This window comes from Poecile atricapillus, chromosome 12 (assembly GCF_030490865.1).
Source record: "Poecile atricapillus isolate bPoeAtr1 chromosome 12, bPoeAtr1.hap1, whole genome shotgun sequence".
Taxonomy (NCBI): Eukaryota; Metazoa; Chordata; class Aves; order Passeriformes; family Paridae; genus Poecile; species Poecile atricapillus.
The window spans coordinates 11,372,824-11,394,794 of NC_081260.1; the positions used below are offsets into that span (position 1 = coordinate 11,372,824).

Genomic DNA, 21,971 nt, shown 5'->3' on the forward strand with positions numbered 1-21,971 from the left:
TCTCTTGAAGGGAATCTGCGTAGTAGTGAAGCTATTTTAATGTCAGGTACTCCTGGTTTTAGAACAACTCAGGAAAACATTAGAAGCAAAATGTGTTTATTTAGTTTCGCAGTGTGGCATGTTGCACAGCTCTACCTGTCCGTGCTAGACTATAGATGAAAAGCACGTGCCTTGTGATGCATCTTTGTTTTATTTAAGAGCAGCTCTGTTGACCGTTTCAATCTGCATGTTCCTACCGATTCTTGTTAGATGAGAGAGTTGCACTAGTTGTGTAACTGTCTGTGCTAAATGTAGTCTAGGGAGAAAATCACCTGTGCTACTACAGAAAATAAGCTGTTCTAAAAGAAGTTGTGTAATGCTTTTTGTTTGCAGCTTTATGCATATTTACAGTTACCAGAAATGTCCATGTTATGTATACATACACTTATATTCTAAAAATATAGAGCACTTTTCACACTGTCTTGAAATCCACTGCAGAATTTGGAATTTCTGATGATATCGTATTACTGATATAATCAACCTCCTCACAAAGCTCAAAAGAGGGGATGAAGGAATTAATTTCCTTTTTCTTACTTGCAGAAGTGTCTGGGCTCCCCAGTTTAGGCTGTGTGAGCTAAGCAGGTATTAAGGGACAAGCCCTGCCTGTGGAGCTTGAATGGACAGAAGAAAAAATAAAAGAAAGGAGAGGCAACCTGAGTTTTGCAAGACCTTGTTTAGGAAGGATACTTGAGAAAATTCAAATGACCTTTAAGAGAAAAATTAGTTTAAAGCTGCTTAAAATCTGGATTTGAACTTTTAATGATACACACTAATTTTGTGATGTTTGTGTCCATGTGCAGGCAACATTATGCTTATAGAGAAAATCACCTGGAAATGTTAGCCAGCCATCAGACCCTTGAATTGTCTTTTGATTCCTGTGATGTGAAGATATTTTGCATCTGCCAAAAACTTGGCCCTTGTCTCTAGGGTTCTTGAGTCTTTAAAAAAAAAAAAAAAAGAAAGAAGAAGTTTAACATGTAGCTGATTTTTTTCAAGCAAGTCCTTTAATTCGAAAAAATAGTTGAATAAGCACTGGTTTCATCACTTCTTTCTGCCATCACTTAAATCAGACAATAATCCAAAGTATGGCACTGCCTGCCAGCAAGTAATCCAAAGAAAGGTGGGACAACTGAAGCACTTAAAATTTCAGTTAAGCAGTACTTCAGAAGAGTTAGAAAGAATGAGCATTTGTGCTCAGGAGTGTGTGGTTTTCCCTCCAGGCTTCAGCTTACTAACATAGACTTCTTGTTTTCCAAACTTCCATGCAAGAGAATCTCATGCTATAAAAGAACAAAACCCTTAAGGAAAAAGAAGAAAAATGCTTTCTTGTAGCCTTGAGGTCGACAGTTGTCTCTATTGCAAAACTATAGTCTCGGCAACCTCTCAGTGTGTTATTTTATAACCATTGTCCTGAAAACCACTATGAGTCAAAGCCTATTCAAGCGAGGGAAAGTGACATAACCACTGGTTACCAGTAGCAATGCAGTGACAATCTCTATCAGAGATACGCCACCAGTATTTACATAGTTACATAGCAGACACTTAAAGAGATAAGTCATGGTATAAAGGGAGGGTTTCTAGCAGCATATGAATTCAAGATAGGGAAGGGGAATAGATTTATCACAGGAAATGCAATCAGCATTTGTGCTCTGCAAGAAACTTCCACAGTTCCTATTCTCAATATATGAAAGCATCTGCAGAGCTGGCTGGCAGTCTGAGCACTCTGGACTGAAAGGAGTCTCAAAGAGGCACTGGGAAAATGCACTTCTGGGAATTCTCTTCTACCAGCAGGACATGGCTGAAGAATTTAAAGGGAAAAGAGCAGCTGTGCTTATGAACTACTCCCTGTGGTGGGAGCTGTGTGCTTAGGAGGGTTCAGAACACAGACCTTTATCCCACGCCTGCAAATAGTTAAGACCTTATGACAGATGGCCCATGGGCAACAACTCTGTGACTTTTTAGGGGAGAAACCAGCTGGCTCTGCCTCTCCTAGTTCCTGGTATGTGTGGTGTTGGGTAAATGTTAGTACTTGGTGGGGTGTGACAGGTACAGAGTGAGCCGTACAGTCACTAACAACAAAACACTTTAAAGCCAAGATACTAATTTACTGTTCACTAGAAGTCAAACAACTATTAAATATTTGATTCTGACTTCAGGCCTGGCTCTGCAAAGACTTCTTAAGCAAAAACAGCTGTGTGAATTGATCATACATAATCTAGATATACTGGGGTGTTTTTATATAACACATCCTGAAAGCATAGAGTTTTCATACATTCATACATATATTCATGGATCTGGAGCAGCAGTAGGTCATGAGGTGTACTTGATTAGAAGGCAAAAGAAAAAAATAAAAAGGCAAAAAAGCACCCTCCTGCCTACCTGCATTGTTCATAAGATCAAGAACAGATTTATCCTTTACTTAAACAGAAAAAGTTAAAGTGAGGAGGTGACTCACTCTGCAAGAGCACATCTCCCTTGTATGATTTTTTTCTGCAAAGGGAGATTTAATTTCTTCCTTTTAATGACAATGAGCACAATACTGTTCTTCTTCCAGCAGTTAATGGCTGGCATAACAGGCAGCATGAGAGCATGACTACATTCTTCTGAACCTATAAACTGCATCAGGCTTTGAGACCACAAAAGCCACCAATAAACCTGTCTTTCCCCTTTCAAACACAACTTATCCAAGTGTGAAATTCCAAACCACCGGTCACACTGACAGAGCTCCTTCTCTTGTGGAAGAAGGGATGTGAAAAGTCACATCACAAATACAGCCACAGATGGCTTTTTATTTCCACGTGCTCTGCACGTGCTGTAAGTCCATAGCAAGAACAGATTAGGACTGATGGCCCATGCAGCTAAGGCAATTTCAAAAAAGCACCAAGCAGGAGGTCCTTATGTCAGGAAGCTGCGCTGACTTATGCAGAGGGAACAAGAGAAGATGTGTGTTCTTCTGTGTTATTTTGCCATTGAACCTCTGGATGAGTTTTGGCAACTATCTTTACCTCTTCTTTTGCATTCTGCCTACAGTGACTACTCCTTTGTGTAGTGGACATCCTTGCTATCATACACACATGGTTTACATTGAGAAACTATCAAGTCCAAGTTTTACTTTAAATCTGTTTAAGATTAATTAATCTTGAAAGAAAAGGCATAATGCTCTATAAGGAAGTTAAAGAAAAGGTGTAATGGACAAGTTTATGTTCATATGCCGTGGTTAGAAAATCACTGCAATTAAGACACAAATACACGATCCAGTTTAAATAAATGCAAGGCACCAATAGAGAGAGCAACGCTGTCACAGGGTGTTGTTTCTCAAGGAAAACCACAAAAAATGCAAAATGTTCTTGTTACCTACTGGTCCATGAACTGTGTAATAAAAAAAAACCCCAATGCCCTTCCCACACAAACCCCTGCCTGCTTAATTGATGACTGACTAGTGATCAGCTTGACAAGACCTCAGGACTGACAAAGTAAGCATCCCACTCAGGCTGTATCTCTCACTGCATGATACTGAAAGGGGGATTCACAATGTGTCCTTGAAGCGTAACCAAACCTAGAGTGACTTGGATAAAATAATTTCTGTTCAACCATACCCAGATTCTTAGAAGATTACTTTTGTTCTGCATTGGAATTAAAGGGCTACAGCCAGAAACTCTGTGAAATTCAAATTCCAGGGTATTTCAGATGTGAAGGAAGAAGATATTTCAGCATTGAACAAATATTTAACAAGTAGTTCACTATGAATTCTGAAAAACCTTGCAATACTTTGAAGACTCTTATTTTAGCAAAACTGAGGAACTATCCACTATGCACTCCCACTAGCCATTTTAGTAACAAGTTCTGCTTTACTAATCTCCCAGGAGGAAAGGCCAAATTAATTCTTAAGTACAGAGGACTGAACACCCCAAATTTTCAAGCAACCATCAGCATACATGGTGACCCTCAAATTACAGTAAACTGCTGCTTAATGTGTGGCAAGACAAACTCAAGGTTATGTGGTCCAGAGAACATGACAAATCCAGTCAAGAAGCCTTTCCGTTTCTGGAGAACATGAGCAATTGTTGTTACAGAACCACCAAATGAATCCATTCTGTCTAGAAGGTATTTGTGTATTCCTCTGCTCTGACTTGTAAGAAATGACTTTTCAAATGCCTTGACCAACAGGTCGTTTTACCTCCATGCAGAAGAATTCTCTTCCAAACAACTTCGGTTAGGTTCAGTATCACTGTGTCACTGAGATACATTTTCAGTTTGAAACAATGTAAACCTAAAAAGTCAGAAGGGAAATGTAACAAGGCTATAAGTTTTGTTTCAAGCCTGTGGTGGTATAGAAGGAAGACGAGAAAGCTTCATAGAAGAATTAATGCAGTCTACAGTCCACTTGGAAGTTAAAAGACTAAGATGCAGTACGGATGGATCAATGCTGGAAGTTATTGATGAGTCTGCTGCAAAGCAAATGGAACAGGAAGCTTTTGAACAATTTGAAATCCTGGCTGATGGTTTATTTCAAACTACAGGACACATTCTTGCACAGGTTTTAAAAGCATTCTGGACCACAGCTATTCAGCTGTGTTTAAATTGGAATGGACTGCTGTCAAAGAAGTCTCCTCTTTAGAAATATGACAAATAAGTCTTACTATGCTTGTTGAGATTTTTTAAATCCAAAAGGCAAGTCATCCTTTCCTACACAAACATCTGTGGGAGTGTAAAAGGCCTCTTTAATCCACAATTTTAATTTCAGTATTTTTCTGCAGGGGGTGAAGAAGTTAAAGGCAATTTCTACAATCATAAAACATAAAAGACACAAGTATGGGTGGTATTACTGTGATAGAAACCCTGCAATTAGCTAGAATAAGCCAATGCTTAACAGTAGCAGTGGCATGTGCATTCTAAAGTACATCTGACTTCTGACAAACTGAGTTCTAGAGCCACAGCCTGCTGTCTTTGGGCAATTGCTCTCAGCCTCCCTTTGCTGCTGGAGAAAATTCATTCAGGCAAGGAGTGAGGCATTATTCCATTTTTAGCAAAGCTTTTACAGACATACATGTGGTCCCACAGCATTTAAATGAGGCTTGAAACATGTTTCACATTAAGGGAGTCCTTCCAAGGTAAACTCATGGGCTAAAGGAGTAACTTAGAATAGACTTCCAGTACAAAGGGAGGGACCAACAATGACCATCCAGTCCAACTGCCTGAGCAACTCAGGAAACTTCAGCCTGTGCTTAACTGTACTTTCAGTCCAGGGGCTTGAATATCCTCATACCTGTGACTTCCATCCCAGAGGCTGCAGGCAGCCCCTTCATCCTGGGGTCTAGCCTGCATGATTGATGAGCTGTAGCGGGTTACAAGATCACTGCCTCTTGCTGCTCACCACCACTGCAGGGTCAGAGGTTTCTGCCTAGTCGTGTCAGCTGATTTCATGGAATCAAACACACAGGCAACACATGAAACAAGAGGCAGGCATTTCCAGCTACAAAACTATGAGATTACTACTATTTAGCCCATTCTGATAAACCAGATAAAGAAACAGATTTCACCTTCCCACTGCAGTAATTCAATGGAATTAATCCTGGAAACCCAGATGATACTTCTTTCTTGATCCACAGACTTCCAATTTTCTTCCAAATTAGCCTTTAAATATCCATAGCTAAACTTTAGTCACATAGTAAGAAACGAGGCAACAATTTTATGCAAAACTCAAGATCACATTTGTCATACTAGAAGGCAGGAGTGGGTTTGTTATCTTTTTTTTTTAATTTGAAATATTGCAGAGTTTTCTTGTGATACAGACACATTGCTAGGGCTTCCGGTAGCACACTTTAAAAAAAAAATTAGAGTTATGAATCATAATCAGAAATAAATGACTCTTACATCTATTAAGACAGTTATTTAAAAAAAAGTTTTGATGAATCATGCAAAAATGTTCACAAACAACATTATACTTTTTCATAGATAAATGTTTTGTTTTTCTTAAGTCTTACAAAAAGAGTTTGAGCTTTTAACACTTGAATTGGGAAAAAAATATTTACAGCAGACATCATAAATGCCACATTGAAGTTCATAGAGGCAAAGTGGTGATGGTCCCCTGTTTTGCATTCACAAAACATGCTGAGGGTTTCAGATCTCTTCCATAAACTCTCAATTTAAAAGTGTTTAGTCTTGGATCTTCAGTATGCTCCTCTTCTCCAGATCATTCATTTCCTTCAGTATAAGGGCAACATTGTATCTCAGTTCTTGAAACTTGGCAACTGGCACCTGAAACAGAACACTCAGGTTAGAAAACAGCGGACATGGCAGGAACCTTTACTAGGTCATGCCTATGGACACAGCACATCTTGCAGTGTAAGGCCAATCTCTCTTAAAATACTTATTTTTTGCCGACTTAAGACAAAGGATTTAAGGTTAATAAAATTCAGTTAATCCGACTAAATCTATGTGGAAAAGGAGAGTGGGAAAAAACAGAAATAACACCTACATGATACATTTTCTGTATTGCCTGATGAGAGAAAGGAAATACTTGAGGATGTAAACTGAGAGCTGCTTGGGTGATATAAAAGTCATGGACTGGAAGGGAAGACATCTGGAAGGTCATGGACTACAGAATTCTCAAGCAACAAATTCAAGATACTCTGCTTGTCCAAACTTGCAAGAGAAAGAAATTGAGACTCAAGGCAAGAGACTTGGCAGCGACCTCAAGAACAAATGGCACTGGGCACTACACATAGAAGGCAAAAGATTTAGGATTAAATATAAAAAGCATTTTCAACTGTGCAGGAGACTCATGGGCTCTCCTTTCAAGCCCAAGAAATTATAAGTGGAAGGAAATCTTATCTATGAAGACAGAGGCCCCCAGCCGAGAGCAGGCACGGACTGGTGACACAGACTGGTGGCATTGGGGCAGTGCACAAACACATGCTCACACAAGTGCCCAGTGCAGTCTGGCTGGTCCCACACAGTCTGCACAGCACTGCCTAATTTACTCCTTTGACTGCACTGAAGACAGCAGTTCTTTTGGCAGAGACCCTTGTCATCCTTCTGCCCAATGTAGCACAGATACCAATTATATGAGAGGAATCCAACACCTGATTTGCATTTTCCACATATATCAGAAATGCATAAAAAGGCACCACGTCCTTTTCACTTTTGACATATATACAAGACTCAAAATGCTGCAATTCCCACTGCTTTTAAAAAAAAAAAATTCAGTCAGAAGTCACACTGTGATTAAAACACCAAATGGAGACCAAGGAGTGTAACTTCTATACACATTTCAAAACTGTTCACAACAGAATTATTTTCTGGACTTACCATGTTACATAAGCCCTTTGAGTTAGCAGGACATTCTGAACGTGTTCAAATAAAGGAAAACTGAAGATCTGAGGCTATATTTACTTGCATATGATACCTTGAACCAAAACCAAGCTTATCCCAAAGAGATACTAACTGTGGGAAGACCACTTATCAGCTATAGAAATCCTGTTTGCAGTCACACCCTTAGCATTCAGATCCAAGCAGCAGCAACAGCAAAGAGCTGATTCTAAGAGGAGCACACTGTTTGTTATCAGGTATCTGCACTCTTGCATGTGCTGGACAACCACATCTCCACTGCAGAATAACAAAGGGCCTTTCACAGACCCACAATGACAAAAAAAACCCTCAGACCCTAAGATCAAGTGAGAACAGTCAGAAACAATGGCACCAAGATCAACACTTGACATTATATGCCAGGAAATAGTATGAATAGAGTACAAACTAGATTTTATTCTCACAAGTGAAATCTACCCTGTTGTAAAGGGTTAACCTGAAGTCCATGGTATCATTTAAGTTCCACTTAATGGAAGTCCTCAAATACAGTGTATGGGATGCTCTGAACTGGACTGTCCAGAGGGGTAAATTTGATCTCCTGTGAAGTGACACCCTCAAGCGTTTGCAATGTAGCACAGAATTTATGTCTTCCTCAGTAGATGCTTTCTTGCAGAACAATTTAACAGTAAAATCAGTCTACCTCTTTCAACCCACAAGGCTTTGGTGCTTCTCCCAGACTACTACTAATGAGGGAACTGAAGCCAAAATCAGTACAGAGTTCAAATGTTACAATGCCTGCTGTGCATTGAATTCCTGTATGCACCACCATGTTATTTATAGAACAAATAGCATTCCTTTCCAAAGGTTAAAATTATGGAAGAGTTTATGCCATCTTCTGGCAAGCCTTTAGGTACAGTGTCATAAATACTGCCACTGACTAATCCTGTAACAAGCAAAGAGGGTTTTTTTACCTTCTAGCAGCCGGAACAGTTCTGAAGAAAAAGAATAAAACTACCTCTGCCACATAAAAGAATGTTACCATTCTCTGCCAAATGCAGAAGGTTTAGAAGTGTGTCATACATCATTTAAAGTGCCCCAATAATTTTCCTGCCCTCAAGAGCCACCATCAGGTCTAAAGGTTACAGTTCACAACAACCCCATAACTTTTAATCAAACCAAATATTACGTAATAGTGCTTTCCAGTAATTAATATTCTTCTAATAAATTGCAGTTCAACAGAACATGTGTAGGAGCAAGGTATGAAATGATTTTGATTGGTATTTCATTAAATATTTTATATGGCTACATTGAATATGAAGGATTCTAAAGTAAACCAACCAATGGTAACACAGAATTTACAAAAGCTTTGGTATTTTAAGTAATAATTCAACTTTCTAAATAAAACTGGAAGTGGTTTTCTTACTATTTATTATGGCAATCAGACTTACTTCAAAGCGATGAGCTGTCCCATCTGAAAGCTTCATCATCATCAGAATGGATGGCTGGAGTGCACGGGCCAGTGAACTGAAATTATTTACATCATTAGTATTACAGCAGTAGAGATCAGCAGTGTGATGAGTACAGCATTGCACATTAACAATTTTAGACGTTCATGTAGGCTTTACACAGAACATGAGTAATTTCAGTCACAAAGTCTGGCTGGAAACTCATGAACACAACAGTTCTGTCCAATTTACTTCAGTATTGAGACTTAACATTTCATTAATAGTTTAGTAACTGCAAGTTTAGGAGCATTTTTGTTTTAAATAATTGGTTTAGTAGAACGATGATAGGGATAAGAGGTGACCAAGTACTGCTAATAATAATGCAGTTTTCTTATGCAGTCTACCATGTTGCATTAATCATTTTCCTCCCTTTATACATTCAACTGCCACCTCATTTGGGGAATCAACCTCTTCCAGGCTTCATCCTAAATTTGTGTGTTATTTTATTTGATGACCCAAAGAAGGGAAATGAGTCATTCTTGTGCAGCTTCCATCAACTGACGTTGCCAAAGCCTGCTCAGGTACAGACAGGCACTACAGGCCAAAGCTGCCATACCTCCCTGCAGAGGCTGTTGCTGGATGATAAACAAGAAATCCCAGGGGGAAGATTAACTAAAAACAAAACTAAAAGGAAGGAAAACAAAAACCAGTGATGTATTGCTCCTGTGTTGTTTGGAAAACAAATCATAGCATTTGCTTTCAGCTTGCAAGCACCGTGTCTGAGGATGTTTATCTGGACATTTTGCTCACTCATCAGTATAGATTCTTTTTTTACAGAGTGATAGCTGTGTGGTGCTTACAGCACTTCTCATCAGAAAGTCACCTGGACTAGTAGCTTGTGGCCATTCCAATTTTCTCTTAGTAGCCTTTTTCCTTGATTTCAGGAAGACAATCCCTGATCAGCCACGGGCCTCTCTGGCAGCAGAGACAGCACTCTCTCCCAGATGCAGGTATTCAGGCACACAACATGAAGTCACTCATGCTAACAATTTACACTACTAACAAAGACTGGATCATCTAATTTCTTTCAGCTTGGTCTGTCTTAGAACTAGACAGAGATGAAACAGCACAGACAACAGGTTTCTGTTTCCTTCTGGCTCTAGCCAAAGATCCATCCCCCACATGCCTCTGTTGTGGCAGATGGTAAGAAGCTGTTCACTGCAGGCACAGGCAGGATGATCTCAAAGGCTTTTACTCCTGTTGTGAAAGAAACTAGGAGGTAGTTCAGTGACCAGTTACATAACTATGGCAGTGTAAAGGTGCTGTCCTGAAACCTCTCTTTGTAGAAGCAGAGTACAAGAGATGGAAAGTCATTTAACATGTGCATTAAGACAGTCTTCTTAGGAAGTTGAATAGATGAATACCCTTCTCTGTTTCAGTAAAACTACGATCTTGCCTAGCTGCTTGAGGCTCAATGTGACTAATCTATGCCATCATCACCAGCACCTGTGGATGTGCATCATCTCTATTAAGTTTTAAAAAAAGACTCAAACTTTGAGTGAAATGTAACCAGCAGTGAAGTGTATATACACTGACCTCTACACTGTTCAGAAAATTCCACCTATATCTTGCTGTTTAATGCTACCTGCCAATCCCTAATAGCATGGCACATTTTGACCCCATTAAATTGTTTAAGCAGCACAAGAAATCAGTTTTATCTTAGGTAATTCTAAGGATGTGCATGATTCTCTTTTATACCTTGTGGATATAGCAACATCCACTCTCCACTTGAAGTCCTGGATGCTTGGTAGCCGACTTCTTTGTATCAGAGCTGTGCCTTCGGAAGTGGGACGCCTGAAGAGTGAATCAGAAGTAAGAGACTGGAATGTAAATTCATAAAAGAAGAAACAATCTAAAGAGAAAATATGATTCCTCAGTACAAACCTGTCCGGAATTTGTTTCTCTCTATCTGTCCTCGCTTAAAGAGGTCTGAACAAGTGGAGCGTTTGTGGATTTAAGACAGCTGTGCTTGGATTATCCCCTTTTTCTATGCTTAACTATGGTCCATGTTGAAAAAGGAGACCAAGTGGCTGTGTAATTCTAGCAAAGTGATGTCTCTATAAAGTTTAGTAAGAGTCACTGTGGTGGCTGGCACACCTGTTATTTCAATTATATGGAACTGTGAGGCATAGAAAGGGACCTGCAAATATATCTTTACCTTCATGCAAATCCAACATGAACAAGCAAGCAGAGACAAGACAGATGATTTAGGCAAAACAGTTGCATAAGGTCACTGTTCTTCTTCAGCAAAAACATCTAGTATTGGCAAGCAGCAATGTTTTAAAACATAATAACATTAGTGTATTGACTGTATTTTGAGGCATACTTAAAGAAACCCCACAATGGTTCTTACTGATCCAATATAATTTACAGACTTCAAGTTCCTTACATAATGTTCACTGCCAACCCCAGCACAGCCTTCAAGACTTTTGCCTAGTCTATTGTGTAAGAAGCCAAGAATTTAATTTGTTACTTAAATTGTAGGAAGAATCAGGCTGATCAAGCCCTAGTTCATTTCTGAGCGGAAATACAGTTAGCAGCAATTAAACTTCAGATGGTTGACAATTTAAAAAATTTTAATAGCATCCTGAGGTCTGATAGATAACTAAATGACAAATCTGATAGAAATACATAATAACCATTCATTTTTAAGGACTTTGTGTTACTCACTCTTTTTTTTTTTTTTTTTTTTTTATACTTTCTCTGTAAGCATCCCATGTCCCTGGAATTTATTTATGGTACATTTCAAGGCTATTCCAGTACTTCCACTAAGGGCAGGATAAGAAACATTACATCCTTTATCCATGGTGCTAGACATAATCTAATTACAGACTTTGCATCAGAAAGGAATCCTCTCTGAACAAATCAAGCACTGTAGGAATGGCAGTCTAACATCACTACTCAGATTCTTGTGTGCAAGGTAGCTGGGCCTTTAGAAACTGCCCAGAAAGATTAATGATCTGATAAGGTACACAGGACCCACAGGCTAAGATCCTCCAAGCATCCTGCATTTTGCAAAGGTGATATAAGAAAGAAAGTCTCTCTTTGGTAGGGGGGAGGTGGTTTGGGTCTGGTTTGGGTGTCAGAAGTGACACACATTCCTAATAGCATGGTAAAGGAATGAGCAAAAAAAAGTAGATCGGCTGGTTCTTACTCATTGTCAACTCCTGGATAGGAAGTAGGTCACCACAGCTGGGTGCAGCCATGAGGAGCTGGAGTCTAGAACAGTCATTAGCAGGATTAAACAATAAGAATAGGCCTTTCCCTCAGTGAAGAGCTGCTGCCAGAGTATTGCTTAAGTTGGAGACTCCCTAAAAATAGCCACACTGCTACCGTTTCCTTAAGACATGTTAACTCCCATCAATGGAAGTCAGTCCATTCAGTGCAGCACCAGCACTCCAGGGGAAGAAAGGAGTTTTAGAAACAGAAATATACTTTACTTAGTAGTGGTGGGAAAGGTCAGAAATGGTGACCTCCCAAACAGAGGGGAAGCTTCTGAATATTGTCGAGAGATGGCATTTCTGTGGTCAAACACAAAGCTTTATTTCTGGTCAGGACTGCACTTCTGTACCATTCTCCCAGGAAGAGTCACAGCTTCTGCAGCTTAGTTAACCTTCTGTCAGGACCTTCCCAGCTTGAGCAAGACCACAATGGGAACTGCAAGAATCCTGTAAAGATGACAGAATGTGCATAGTGGCCAACATGCATACAGAAGTTACACAGGCTGCTATTCAAGCCATTGATTTCTGAGAGGAATAGCAAAATGGAGCAGAAAAGACTCAATTAATCTTACATCCAAAACCTATAGCCTATAATTACATTTTGTAAACACTTTGTGCCAGCAGCTGCAATATACTGACAGCGTATTGTGCAGAAGGCAGATGTCAGAACAAGTAAAAGACCATGGATCAGGTAGAGACCATCCTAAAGACCATACAAGCTATGGTGGAAAGGATGATACACTGTGACAATAGTATCACCTGCTAAAGGGTGCAACTCGAAAATGAAAGATTAGAGAATTTGAAGCAGCAGCTGATCTACCAGTATCAAAACTAAGGACAAGTTCTGGATGGTTCCCTATACACATAACAAGACAGGCCTAGCAGGCCACTGAACTGCAAGGCTGAACAAAGTTGTACATGTGAAATGTTGAAAAATGGCACACAGAATGCACCCTCCTGGTAAAGCTACACCATTAGAAAAGCAAAGCAGTGCATTTATTATAAACATTCAGAGAGGGGGGAGTTAGTGTTATCCTTTCCCTTAAAAAACAGTTTTAATTTCATGTAATTATTTGATGGTGCCAATGTGGCAAGTTTTTCTTTCAGTCTACATAGCTTGGTGGAACTGTGGGGACACAAATACAAATGCCAAATACTTCAGAGCTGTTGTTTAGTGAAAAGAACTCTAAAAATAAGATGCCAGGAGAAGTATTAAAAATGGATTTTTCTGGGTTATCTAGCTCATACTGAATTACTGAATTTTTGATCACATGCTAATGCATCTCTTACCATCACAAACATATATATTTACAACTCAATACGCATATGTATGATTCAGTGCTACATTTAAGATTGTAAAAGCAGATCTGTCTAAAAATCAAACCTGAGGTGTTCTCTGGTCTCAAAACACAGAGCAAGATTACACTGGATAATCACAGCTTTCAAAATGAGAAAAAGCTAAATTTTTCAGCATCGTGATTTCACAGTAGAAAACAGACAATCATGCATGCTTCAAATTACATCTAAATTTATCTTCCTTCCCTACTGCAAACAATATTTCCACTTTGCAACCATGAATTTTGCATTCTTAACACCTATAATTCAAACAGAAGAGCAAAGAAAAGATGAGAAGACTGAATTTATTTTTACTCCAGAAACCTTTAGCTGTAAGCCAAGATCTTAATCAAAGAAATGAAAAATATTTTTAGCTTTGGTAAGAGCACTCAGACCCTTGAGGGTAACTGAAAAACCACAACTATGATTACTGGGATTCCATTCAGAGAATCTGGAATAGCATTGGGTTAGTGATGTTATGTGCTGAGTGACCTCAAGTTTCAAGAAGGAAAACTGGAATCACAGAGTATCCTGAGTTGGAAGGGGCCCACAATGATCATCAGAGTCCAACTCCTGGCCCTTCACAAGTTTGCATATTCAAAATGTTCAAGATTTTGAATTTCTAGATGCAAAATAGGCTAATTATGGTTGAGTAGAGAAACTTCTAGAAACAGGGAATCCCAAGAATGGACAAAAGAGACAGGTAGTTCAAAAAGCTCTCAATTTAGAACTTCCTCTAGAGTTACTGAGGAATGTTGCTTAAAAAGTGAATTACAGCAGGCAGAGCACTTGATATCTCATATGTGTTGTCATCAAGTCACTCAGTGTGACTTCCCAATTGAACTGTACATTAACACTTGAGAAATGCTATCTGAGAAAGCTGCCATAAACCAGAGCATGTAGAGGCTTATGTAGCCTCTCTCTTTTGCTATAACTTGCAATGATAATGATGGCAAAAATTAGTAATTCTGCACTGCATTCTTCATCTGTAGGTATTGATACACTTTACAGTCTATAGAACATTATAAAAACTGATGAACACAGAAAAACTGAAAATTGGCAAGAAAGCTACTTAATGCATGTATTGCCATGCATGATGGACATTATACTGTGCTGAATCAAAATAATGGGACAAGTCTTGTTCTCATTAATTTCAAAAATATTGCTGTTCCTTCAATACACTAAGGATTTGTGTCAACAGAGCTCTGTGCAGCCCTGCTGTCTGCACAATGAAGACACTAACCTGTTACCAAAGACTACACTGGAAAAGTCCACAATGAAATCTTCTGGTATTCTGAAAAAGAAGAGCAAAACGAAACAGTTAGGGGGTTTTTGTAACCACAGTTATACAGCCTTCTCTGAAAAAGCCTTAAATCTATTACAGAACACAAAAAATGTGTCAACATTTTCCATCTTCCATTGCTTAAAATTGCCACCTCTTACGTAAGCACTTCAGTATTGATTCAGTCAAGGCTCTCAAAAGGACAACTTACGTTTATATATCAAGAACACTAAAAACTGTACTACATCTTCTCACCCTATCTTGTATGACAACACCGTATTTCAAAAGAACCCAGTATTTGCTTAACTTCTCTCAGTAAAGTCAAGAAAAATTTTACTGATGGCTCTGACAAGTGTAGAAGGCAGGCCAGCAATGCATGCTTTCAAAAATCCCAAACTTACACATTTCATTTCACTTTCACTTCAAGTGTAATGAAGACAGAAGGAATTTCCTCCTCAAAATTCAAACAGAAGCCCTTTTAGCCAAGGCTACTTTACAAAAGGAGCATACATGGGGACTGGTTGAAGAGATTAATACACTCCATCTACCTACTCCTCTCCACTCCTTCATCCCTCTGACACTGCTGTTGCCTTACAAACAAACTACTGTTGATTTGCAGTTCAATAGATCAGGCTGTGAATTGCAAAGACCACAGAGAAAACACTATCCATTCAGCTGCCTTTGCCACAGGGACAGTAACCTCCTACCGAGAGGCAGGTTGGACAAGGGGGAGAAGTCACTGCTGCTGCTGCTGCTGCCACAGTTAAATCCAGCGCTCACCATGAATCAGTGCCCAGAGACATTACTCACCAGTGGCTCGAGACACACAGCAGTGTATCAAAGAAAAATCAAAGCAAACAAGGAAGTTATCTGTCCTAAAGAGCTTACAGTGTCTAATGACCAGAGAAAAAACAACTCATCAACTCACACAGTGGGAAGATGAAACAGCAATTACTACAGCTTGAATTCATAAAGGAAGAAGTGGGGTTAAACCACATTTTTAAATAGTGCTTGGATAAAAAGAAATTCATTTTAGCAAGCACTGGAACAGCACTTTTTTGGCTGCAAGAGTCTGTCTTTCAGAAGAGACAAGACTATTTCTGCAAACATTACTTATACTTTCATGCAAGTTTATTATTTAGCCAATCCTGACATTGACTGGATACCCTGACCATGTAGTGGAATAGCTGGAGACAGTGGGCTGTAATATGATTATGATGATACCTACCACAACACTTGATCCAAGAGCATTACTAAAACAGAAGCATTAACACTACCTTTGGGTTTACATTATTTTTGCTCTGCAGTCAATGATTTTGCTGAAAATTCTGTTCCTGGCTCAAGCCAACATGAGGCCAGTCACACACAACACAGATAAGATAGAACATGGTACAGTACAGCCTGAACTACAGATGGCAATCACTTGTCAGTGGAACCTTCTGAGGAAGGAACTCAAAGGGCAGAAAATGCGTGAAGATGTCTCAATCCTGTGTTATTTGCCTGAGTCATAAAGTTATTAAATAATCTGCGATGGGAGGGGAAAAAAAAGCACCCACAACTTACTGTGAATTTATTCCCACTGGCTCAGCCACTTAGGCTAATAGGGAATTACAACTCTTTTAATCTAGTTAATTTGAAGTGGGCATGTATTCTAGCCTCTCTCTTCATCAAAACTAGAAGCCAAGATCAATGAGGTGATACCTCACCAGAAAATTGAGAATTATGAGATATTATATGGCAGAATTAGCTCAAGCTTTAGGTTCACCAAAAGAAACAAAATATAATGCAAGAAGTGAAAAAAAAAGTTACATAGCACAGAGTTTAAACATTTTAAAAGAATAGAGAACAGAAAAGAGGCCTATAGGCACCTTTTCTGCCTTAAAAGGCAAAATACCTACCCAAACACTGGATGCCAATAATGCCAAGACATCACTGTTCAACCAATGTCATGTTTTTTGATCACAGGATGGCCAATGCAGCAGGCTAAGTGTCTAAATGCAATTAGAAAGTGCTTTGAAAACAAGCAAGTAGTTCATCTCCAAACTCAAGCCCATTGGGAAATGTAGGAAATTATGTTTCCCAGAGGAAATGAAGGTGCTACCAAATTTCTATGCTTGAGAATAGAATAAGCTACTTAGTCTTCTAAAAGTTTAGCCACAAGGTGAAGAGAGCTACTCACAGGAAGTAAGACAGTCAGAGATGGAAGTCTGGAAGAGTCCAAATACTGAGAATGAGATGAATAATAAGAATAATAGGAGCATAGCAGCAACTAGCATCTCATAAAACACTCAAGTCTGCAAGCAGCACAAATGCAGTTACCTAACTATTGCTGCTAGATCAGCCTTATTAACCAGAACAGTAAGATAAAAAGATGTATCAAAATATAAAAAGATCATGCAGACTGAAAAGTGTCTGAGTAAAATGTATGAACAAACCATTATGTGAGAAGAAAAACCTCAAACACAACTACAAAAGTATAAGTCATTAAAGTGTGGTCAAATTACAAGGACAGGGACCTGGGAGTCTGCATATCTAGACACAGCCAGCCCAGACAGTGACTTCTGACACTCCTATACCAACTTTCTCCAGTACTCAAAAGAGGAATATTCACCCAATCCCAGAGAATTTGGCATGGAGCTTTTAGTATTCTTCCTTATTCCGTAATCAAAGTTAGTACATTGTGTGTGCACCTCAAAAAACACCAGCTTCCACTGGGTCAAAAGCAATTAGTCAGTTTCTTACTGACCTACTTTAACCTGGGTGTGAACTTCATGTTGTGGCACAGGCAGCAGCATGCACTTGAGCTCTCAAGACAAAAGGCAGGCCAAACTCCAGCACCGAACTGCAGACAAAACTGTATCGACTTGCAAGGCACCTTTCACTATGGCCCAAATGACACCTTTCATTCATTACACCCTGATTACGTCTGCAGTTTTAGTTTGCCTGAAGTTGCTCATAAAGTAAATCATGCTTATGACTTAACTGCTTATGAGGAGAAAGCTGATGTACAGGTTAAAGTAAGGATGAAAAAAGACAGAATTAAAAATATCTATTTGTTCTAGGTAGCAATCAGAATGTTAAAGAAATGTGTGAAAATAGTGTTTTAAAATAATTAAGCCTTGGTTCAGAGGTTTCACTGCAGAAGAAAATATGAACTGCTGTTATTCTCTCATTGCTACTGAATATAGAAATAAGGGAAAACCTATAAATATTACTAGCATCTGATATTTAGCTTTTAGGATATGATCCCTTCAGAGATACTCATGGAAGACTGATACAGATTTTGGAAAAGGCTGTAACAAAGGTCATGATTTCTTGGGTAATGGGCAGGAGAAATCATGGCTGAACATGGTAGTAGGGTTTCATGAGCATTATATCATTGACCTTTCAAAGAAGGAAAGAAGTAGGGCAGTTCTTAGCTTCTGAAATGCTACTACTGTCTTACCAAACTATTGCAGGGCAAGGTGGGGATGGCAGAGAGAAGGTCACTCACATTTGCATAACCTACATTACAGACTAAATCAGACCATTCTCCTCAGCAGGTAAAATAAAACTGCTCATGCTCAGTGCTAAATCAAGTCTTACACAACACCTGTTTTTTTCCTCTGGCTTTATACGATGTTTGGCAACAGATGCATTATGAGGTATTTACAGCTAATTTTTATACCAACATTTTTGTGTAAAAAAGTTAATTTGGGGGAGCAGTTACATAAAAGCCATGAAAAAACAAACATTAAAAGAACTGGTGTAAACAGGCATACCTGAGCTCCTTCAAGTCTTCTTTAAAAACCTAAAAAGACAAGGAAGATGAAATTTTACATGATATAGCCTTAAATGATCATTTCTTACATACTGAAACAATAGTGGTTACTTATTTGGTATCTCTCCCCAAAAATTTTAGACTTGAGTGCCAGTAGTTTTGAAATTACTGGTAATATATTGAAAAGAATTTTCAGAAGTATTCAATCAAGTTGTGATTTAAAGACCTAAATATCTTGGAAGCCTTTAATTTTCAAAACAATGTCTCTGCCACTTCTTTTATTTAGCTATCCAGAAACATTTTTCTTTTAGATTAACTATGTGCCCTTATTCTCAAATACATTTGGCAGTAACTTGTTCAAACTATGACAAGAAAAAGTAAATGGCAAAAGATAAGGACTGTATATTAAAAGAATACTTCCACTACATTTTCTGCAATATGGAATCTTTCCCAGTATTCCTGGGTAAATATGAAGCTGTATCTTAAACAAGAGCTACTGGAAACCTAGAAGTGGTTCACTCACACGAAAATGAGAAAATTGTAAGGTAAAGGAACATGAAAAATGAAGAGAATAGCCATGAAGAAGGGATAGGGATTGGGAACATGGCAGGCGTGTACATATTCACACCAAACATGCACAGCATAAGTGGAAACTGAACTTTCTTCCAAATTCCACTATAATGTTCTGGCCATAAGACCTTCCTTCCTCTATGGCAGAAATATGAACAGAGGAGCTAAACAAATATGAGAAATTATAAGCGTGGACAAAAATGAGTGGTATGTGTGAACACCCAGTTAGAAAGAGTGTTGATGCCCACGAAATAACATTTTGCTATGCTTTCTTTGGGGTTTTTAATTTATAAGTGAAAACTAACATACACAGCAAACAAGATGTTGAAGCAGAAATAGATACAGGAATCTTTTTCCTAAAGCTTAAATATTTTTTCAAAAAGCTTACTCTAAATCTACCCAACAAGTGAAATATTAAGTTCCAGATTTTTAAGTTTCTTCCAACAACCTTAACTTGGAGAACCATTTTTATGTGCAGCTTCCCACCCAGGCAAATGAGATTCAGATGATGACTTGTGTCTGACGCAGCTTTTACCTTATCAGGGTTCCAAGTACTCCCAGAACTTACTTCTTGTTTGAAAGTTGATAAGGGGAGTCTCAATGCTTCTCGGAGGAGGGTGTACATGCCAGAAATGAGGAAAGCAAGTTGCTCTTCTGAAAGATTAGCACTTTCTGCAATCAGCCTGACAGATTCCTTGCAGTCTTTCCCTTCCAATGCATTAACAGTGACTGTGAACAAGAAAGCAAAGAAAGATCCTTAATTTACTCAACTGTGTAGCTCTTGATTTTGATGGTCAAAGGTGCATTGAGAAAATTCTCACCACAGGGAGAAGCCTCACAGACAAAAATTATATCAGTCATTGAGACAGTGTAGCAGAGCCTGCAATAACGCTGTCTGAATAATCCTCAGATGCTGTTAACATGCAGTTTTTACATCATGAACTGACCAGGCACATGAACCTACATCTCATTTCTTTACATTAGTCTTTGTTTAGCAGTAGAGTAACAGCAACAGCCTCAAAAAATGAACTTGACCCAAGTGAAGAGCAATGCAGATATACAGTGTTGAAATTCAAAGATTACAAAACCTTCAGAGGAAAAACTGCAGCCCTGCAAACTGTGAGTCACAGGCCAGCAAGAGCAGACAGTGAGGGGAGATCTGTGCCAGCTCTGCATAAGCAGAGGGAGGCTGTGCCCACCCGCTCTGGGGAGATCTGCACTGGGGTCACTGCCCTGGCTCCAGGCAGTTTGAAGGACTGTCTGCCCCTGCTATGGTAGGAAGCATTTATTGCACACCTGAAAGCAAGTGATAATTTACACCAAAATTAAACCCAGACAGTCAGGCTTCCTGGCATGGATAAGGCTTTTCAGTCTCTATCCCTGCACTAGACAGCAAATATCGTTCAACATGTGTATTGACTTCTGTCCTAAACGTCTCTGCCTATACACAGCTTATTTCAAGTACTACAAGGAACCCCTGAATACATTGTTCATTTCTCCTACTGTGCAGCAACACTTTTAAAGACAAACCAGCTACCAGATGTTTTGAGTCCTTTAAATAAAAAATAAAATCCCTGACAAGATGTTAACTGAGAGAACATGCCAGGGTCACACCACACTTGGCAGCAGCTACCCTCCAACAAGCTGTGCTTTGGCTCATCAACTATTCCATTATTCCACCATTGTTTTACATACCCTAATTTACTCAACTGTGTAACTCTTGATTTTGATGATCAAAGGTGCCTTGAGAAAATTCTCACCACCACGAGAAGCCTCACAGACAAAAATGAAATCAATCCTTGATTTCAATCAATCTTACAGCCTCAACTTCAGTAGAACACCTGCACCTTGGGGTTGCTGTATTGTGTCCTGCACGTTCTGTAGATGCCCACAGGGTCTCTGACTGCCACACACAACCTGACAGTGACTGGCCTGCTGGCTCTGGGACACAGAGATGAGAGAGAAATGACTTTAACAGCACTCATCTGACTTTGGGGGCCATCCACAGCTGGAGAACTCTGTTCCTCATTATCACAGATTTCAGAATTGTAGAATACAATGAATCAAGCTCCTAATTTTATTTAAAGCTCAGCTCTAGCTTCCTGTCGGGAAAAGCAATGGGAAGCGCCCCAGGAAGCTGCAGCTCTCCAGCTGTCACAGAATCACAGAATATTCCGAGTTGTAGTGGACCCAGAAGGATCATCAAGTCCAACTCCGCCCTGCACAGGACACCCCAAGAATCCTATCATGTGCCTGCGAGAATTGTCCCAACACTCCTTGAGCTCTGTCAGTCTGGTCCTGCGACCACTTTCCTGGGGAGCCTGTTCCAGTGCCCCACCCCTTCTAGGGAAAGAATCTTTTCCTGATACCTAACCTAAGTGCCGTGACACAGCATTCTGCTGTTCCCTCGTGTCCTGTCACTGGTCACCAGAGAGGGCATCCGTGTCTGTCTCTCGTGAGGAACTTGTAGCCAGCTCTGAGGTCTCCCTTCAGTCCCCTCCAGGCCGAACAGACCAAGTGACCTCAGTCCGTATAGCTTCCCCCCTAAGGCCTTTCACCATATTTGGTCTCCTTTGGAAGCCCTCTAATAGCTGTCCGTACATTTCCGTGAGGATCCACGGCTTCCTCGGGGAACGCGGCTCCGGCCCATGGGCTCTGGCTGGGACCCCCCCGCGGCCCTTCCGCGCTGGGGCGGCGCCCCGCGGGCCCCGCACGGGCCCTACCTTTGAGGAGCCTCCGGAAGGTCTCCTTGCCCACGTCCTGCACTCCCCGGGCCATGGCCTCCACCTCGGCCGGCACACGCGGGCCCAGGAACCCGCGGCCGCTGCCGCCCTCTCCGAGCCCCTGCGCCGCCCCGGCCGCCATGGCCGCACCGCCCGCCCGCCGCGCGGCCTCCCCGCGGCAGGGGGCGCTGTGGGGGCGCGGCGCCGGAAGGAGCGGCCGCGGCGGCG

At 40.1% G+C, this 21,971-nt stretch overlaps 1 protein-coding gene across 5 annotated transcripts; it reads right to left on the reverse strand.

Moving 5' to 3' along the window:
- Window positions 1–5,773: 5,773 nt before the first annotated feature.
- On the reverse strand, window positions 5,774–21,915 carry COMMD5 (COMM domain containing 5). Of its 5 annotated transcripts, none has more exons than XM_058847995.1 (7): window positions 21,744–21,915; window positions 19,589–19,749; window positions 18,452–18,480; window positions 14,652–14,702; window positions 10,551–10,646; window positions 8,796–8,871; window positions 5,774–6,297 (listed from the first exon to the last, which is right to left on the reverse strand). In XM_058847995.1, the coding sequence occupies exons 1-7, from the start codon at window positions 21,883–21,885 to the stop codon at window positions 6,196–6,198; spliced, it is 657 nt and encodes a 218-aa protein (XP_058703978.1). In that variant the 5' UTR covers window positions 21,886–21,915; the 3' UTR covers window positions 5,774–6,195. The 5 variants fall into 5 exon arrangements, with proteins under 5 accessions (XP_058703978.1, XP_058703977.1, XP_058703979.1 ...); XM_058847994.1 differs by having other exon boundaries at window positions 18,452–18,479; window positions 19,579–19,749; XM_058847996.1 differs by having other exon boundaries at window positions 18,452–18,479; window positions 19,579–19,749; window positions 21,622–21,760.
- Between the last annotated feature and the right edge of the window lie 56 nt (window positions 21,916–21,971).